Consider the following 5,587-nt stretch of genomic DNA (forward strand, 5'->3'; position numbering starts at 1 on the left):
CGTCGAGTCCGAGCGTCGCAAGTCTAGACGAATTTAGAATTCGACAAGATGTGAAATCAATCAATACAAGTCTAAGTTAGTCCGTAGCCTCGCATTTGGCATAGCCATGCGAAGGGTAGGCTAACTTGAACCGGAATGCCAATCAGAAGCCTAGCATGCATCGCAAGGCTAGGCCCTTGCTAGTATGCTAGGCGCTAGCGCACGGCCTGCCCAGCAGCCATCGCAAGGCTAGGCCTTGCTGGCTGGCTGGGCGCTGGCGCACAGCAGAGTCCAGCACCCCTCGCAAGCATCGCAGCCATGCGTGCTTGCTTGGCGTGCTGGCAGCCCAGCATCGCAGCCTTCGCAGCACCAGCACGCTGATAAGCCTTCTTATCATGTGTTGAGAGAAGCATTTTAGGGTGTGTTTTGATGCTTTACATGTAATTTTATTAGCTTTTGTGAGTTTTGACTCGTTGTCTCACTTATGTGCAAAAGAGGAGAATTATGAGTGAAAGTGAGTGAGTTGAGCTCGGGAATGAAGTGAAGAGTACTATGAGTAGGAGGACCTTCGATGATGATTTGAGAGTGTATGAAGCATGGCTTTTTGATTCACAAGGAGGCAAGAAAGCAAGTTTGAAGAAGAGAGGAAGCAAAGCAAGAAAGTAAGCAAAGCAAGAAGGAAAAAACAGCAGAAACGGGAGCAAGAAGCTGCCAGGGCCGCTGGCAGGTGGCCAGAGCCGGTGGCAGCGGGGATTACAGAGGAAGAAGAGCTTGAGCTTCCGCCATAGCCGCTGCCAGCTGCTCCATAGCCGTTGGCAGCGGCACTTCCAGTTTTTCGAGGCTTTTTGGCTTCTTTTTCAGCAATTTTGGCTTTGTTTTGGCACGTGTTTGGATATTACTTTATTATTATTATTGTATTATGTTAATTAAGTTAAGGAAACATATAAATAGGTAGTTTTTGTTTAGGTTTAAGGATCTATCTTTTACTTGGGCAATCTCTTAGTTTTTACAATTTTCAGAAAATCTTTGTTTGAGAATTGAAATCCATGGAAGCTTAATCTTCCCGGATTCTTGGTTAAAGATTGAAGCTTTTGACTACGAATTGTGAGATTTCTCTTCTCTTGATATCTATTGAATATTTCTTATTCCTTTGAATTAATTTTATGATTTGCTTTAATCAATTGCTAGGTTAGAATTGTTAGATTCGCTTGCATCTAATTAATCTTTCCAAAGTAGCAACTTTAGGTTATGAATGCATGCTTTTGGTTGATAACTTGAAGAAGGAATAATATTGTTGAAGAAATTAGACCGCTTGTGTTAATTTATTCAATCCTTGTTGATTTCTCCGTTTATTTACTTCTTGTGGATAATTTAGAGCGCTTGTCTTAAATTGTGCATTAGAAAGGGTTAGAAAGGAGCGCTTTGCTATTTCTAACTAATTTATGAGAATATAGAATCTAGGAATTCTACAACAAGGTGTTCAATAGTGTTTGATTGAAGAGACTTCTATGATCAATTTGTAAGTTCATTAGTGGATTTCGCATAACCAAGACCGTTCCTCTCATTGATTTCCTATTCACTTAATTTATTGTTCTTGTTTAGTTCATTAGATTTCATTACTCGTGAAAACCCCCACTGTTACTTAGGTTACTACTTGCCTAACATAATTCTATATAGGATTCCGATTATTAGGTCCCTTCTCCCTGTGGATACGAACTCGACTTCCCTAGCTACGTTTATTTGAAGTTAGATAAGTTGTGATATTTTTGGTTGCATACGACCGAGGCACACCAAATTTTGGCGCCGTTGCTGGGGATAAGGCGTTACTTTTTAATTGTTTATCTGTATAGAATTTATTTTAGGATTGGTTCTTGGCTACTTTGTTTGTTTGTTTTTCTTGGGTATGATAAATACCCGTTCTGCTAACAAAGAACTTTTGCAGTTAAACCCAGAAATAGAAAGAATTATTTCCAGGTTGCGAAAAGAGACAAGAACAACCCCCAGTGAATCAACATACACTTTCAATATTCAAGAAGAAGAGGAGATGGCTGACAATCGAACTCTAAGAGAACTCACAGCTCCCAACTTGAACCAACAGCCGTTGTGCATTGCATATCAGCAGTTGGAGGAAGGTACTAATGTTGAGATCAAATCCGGTCTAATTCATCTATTACCGGCATTCCATGGCATGAAAGGTGAAGATCCAAATAAACATCTGGCAGAATTTCATGTGGTATGCACTAGTATGAAACCGATTGGAATGACTGATGAGAAAATTCAGTTGAGAGCATTTCCTTTTTCTATCAAAGATGCAGCAAAGGATTGGTTTTACTATCTTCCCCCAGGTAGCAAAACAGCTTGGGCAGATTTAAAGAAGTGTTTCCTTGAGAAGTACTACCCAGCCACTATTTCTGCAAGCCTTAAGAAAGCTATCAGCAATGTGGATCAGAAGGAAGATGAATCCTTGTATGAGTATTGGCAGATATTTAAGAGATTGTGTGCTAGTTGTCCTTACCATGGGTATTCCGAACAAGACCTCATCCTATACTTCTATGGAGGTCTAACCGATGAAGGCTTGAGGATGGTGAATGCAGCCAGTGGAGGAGGGCTAGTAAATAAGACTCCAGGAGATGCAACTAGGTTGATTGCAGAGCTAGCAGAGAACTCTAGGGAATTCAGTTAGAGAACTTCCACGCGCCGAGTGAATGCAGCAAACTCAAATACCACTGAATTAGAAAGCCAAGTAGCTGATTTGACTTCTATGATGCGCGAGTTCATGGTGAACTCAAGGAATCAACAACAGCTGAATGCTTGCGGTATATGCACCTCAATGGGACATCCCACTGATTCATGTCCTACATTGCAAGAGGAGCTAAATGAGCAGGCAAATGCAATGGGTTTCCAAGGGCAAGGTCCTCAGAGAAGATATGATCCCTTCTCAAATACCTACAACCCAAGATGGAGGGATCATCCAAATTTGAGATATGGGAATTCCCAAGGAAAGCAACAACATCAAAATGCTCAAGGCCAGCAGCAGTTTCAGCAATATAGGGCACCATTCCCAAAACCTCAAGGCCAAAGCTCGAATTCAGGTAATATGTCAAATGAAGAAATGATTAGATCACTAACTTCTAATGTTTCTACTATGCAGCAAAATATGGTGCAATTCAACAAGAAACCAAATCAAGTATTCAGAATTTGGAAAATCAAGTTAGTCAAATCTCAAGTGCGGTGAGCAGACTTGAAGCTAAGGATTCGGGAAAACTTCCATCTCAAACGGAGTTGAATCCTAAGCAACAGGTCAACGCAATAACATTGAGAAGTGGCAAAGAGTTGCAACAGACTGTAATTGCAACTAAGAGGGCTAAAGACTTGATTGGAGTTGAAGAGGAGGAATTAGAACAAGAAACTGAGGCGAATCCGCCAACCTTTCCCTCTTATGAGCCTGTGCCACCTTTCCCTGAAGCCTTGCAAGATACTCGAAGGTATGAGAAAGACAAGGATATTTATGAGACTTTCAGCAAATGTGAGGTAAATATGCCCCTCTTGAATGTGATTAAAAGTATTCCTCGTTTTGCTAAGTTTATGAAAGAACTGTGCACTATCAAGAGAAAGCACAGGTTGGGAGGAAAAGAGAAGGTAAAGGTGAGTGCTCATGTTTCTGCGGTTTTCCAAAAGAAACTCCCAGAAAAATGTGGTGATCCTGGTATGTTTACTGTTCCTGTTACAATAAAAGACACCACATTGCACTGGGCCATGTTGGACCTAGGTGCATCAATCAATGTTATTCCATATTCCCTGTTTAAATCTTTGGAACTTGGACCTTTACATGAAACTGGGGTAGTGATTCAGTTAGCTGATAGGTCTAATGTGTATCCTAAGGGGGTGGTGGAAGATGTGTTGGTTAAGGTTGATGGATTGATTTTTCCTGCTGACTTTTATGTGCTTGACATGGAACATGACAAACAAGCAGTCCCCATCCTGTTAGGAAGACCTTTCTTGAAGACTGCTAAGACAAAAATCGATGTGTCTACTGGTTCTTTTACTATGGAGGTTGATGGGAAAGCAATTGTGTATAACATTTATGATTCCATAAAGTATCCTGTTGACACTCATTCTTTATGTTCCATAAATGTTGTCGATCCAATACTGCATGATGTTTCTAACATTGATCGTGGGGATGAGCTCCTCATACGTATAACTAATGTTGTGTCTGGTGATTGCTTGGATTTTTCTATGCCTACTAATGTGCAGGTGAAGGTGGCGGAATTGAATGAACAGTCCAAGCTTCCACCTATACCACCAGGTGCAACACCCACCCCGTCAGCAATTCCGGGCAAGAAATTGTCCCATTTATACCACAAGGAGAAGAATAAGTTGTAGCATGACAAGATGATTGCTCGGAAGAAGGCTAAAATCGGTGACAAAGTCATTCTGTATAAATCTCGACTCAAATTATTTCCTGATAAACTCCGATCTCGTTGGAAGGGTCCATTTCAGGTGGACAAGTTCTATCCGCATGGAGTGGTAGAAGTTCGAAGTTTTGAGACAGACAATGCCTTCAAGGTGAATGGACAGAGGCTCAAGCCATACTCTGACGGATTCAAAACCGAGAACGTAGAGAGCATCGACCTCTACGAGCCATCAATGGAGTAGCGAAGTGGGATGAGCCGCGTCGAGCCAACGACGTAAAATAAAGGCGCTAATCAGGAGGCAACCCGAGAGAAAACCCTTTCCCCGTTTTCTCGTAGTTTAGTTTTCTTTATTTTTGTCGTGATGTGAAGAGTGTTTTTAATGTGTTTGTGTAGGTGGATGCCTTGGGAGTGATCGTTGTGCGCGAAAAGCAGCAAAAAACAGGTAAAAACAGACCAAGGGGGGCAATCCCTGCAGCCGCTACCAGCGGTTCTCCCAGCAGCCAAACTCCATATTTTCTGCCCCAACCGCTGGTAGCGGGTCTGGTGTCGCTGCCAGCGGGTCCCTCTCAGCAAAAAAAAAAAAAAAAAAAAAAATGCCTGCTGCGGGTCCCAAGCCGCTGCCAGCGGGTCTTCCAGCAAACCCCAGCCAACTTCCTGCCTAAGCCGCTGGCAGCGGGCCCTTAGCCGCTACCAGCGGCATTCCAAGCAAGACCTGAATTTTTGCCCCTTTTAGACCCTTTTTCTCCAATTCTACAATCCCATTCATTCTATTCTTTATCCAAAACCCCAATTCATCACCCCCTCTATCCCTTAGCAATTATACATTCCCCTTCCTCGCACCCTAACCCCATCTTTCCCACATCCAATCCCTTTTCCCTCAATTTCAAGTCCAATTATACCTTAACATTGTTTTAATTTCTAAATTCTTTATGTCCTTGAAATTTGAGGAATTGTTAGAGTTTTTGGTGTTTGGAGGTTTGGTGGGTTGCTCATTATATTTTGAAAGAGGAGGTGAGTTTTGTGCAATTCATTCTTGTGCAATGGGAAGAGATAACAAGTGAAGGCAACCTCTTCACCCACAAGGGTTGCAAGGGGTAGACAACAAGGTGATACTTCAAAAGGGGGTGAATCACCCTCTTTTCCCCAAGCAAGTGACTTCATGGGAATTAGGCTCACTACAAAGGAGCAAGCTA

The 5,587-nt window shown here is 42.2% G+C and overlaps 1 protein-coding gene across 1 annotated transcript; it reads left to right on the top strand.

Annotated features, from left to right (window-relative positions):
* Positions 1–2,743: 2,743 nt before the first annotated feature.
* Positions 2,744–4,362, top strand: LOC110695423. The gene is made up of 2 exons (XM_021872655.1): positions 2,744–3,071; positions 3,131–4,362. Exons 1-2 carry the CDS (start codon positions 2,744–2,746, stop codon positions 4,360–4,362), a joined length of 1,560 nt encoding a protein of 519 aa, XP_021728347.1.
* The last annotated feature ends 1,225 nt before the right edge of the window (positions 4,363–5,587 follow it).

Source organism: Chenopodium quinoa, unplaced genomic scaffold (genome assembly GCF_001683475.1).
Source record: "Chenopodium quinoa cultivar QQ74 unplaced genomic scaffold, ASM168347v1, whole genome shotgun sequence".
Taxonomy (NCBI): Eukaryota; Viridiplantae; Streptophyta; class Magnoliopsida; order Caryophyllales; family Amaranthaceae; genus Chenopodium; species Chenopodium quinoa.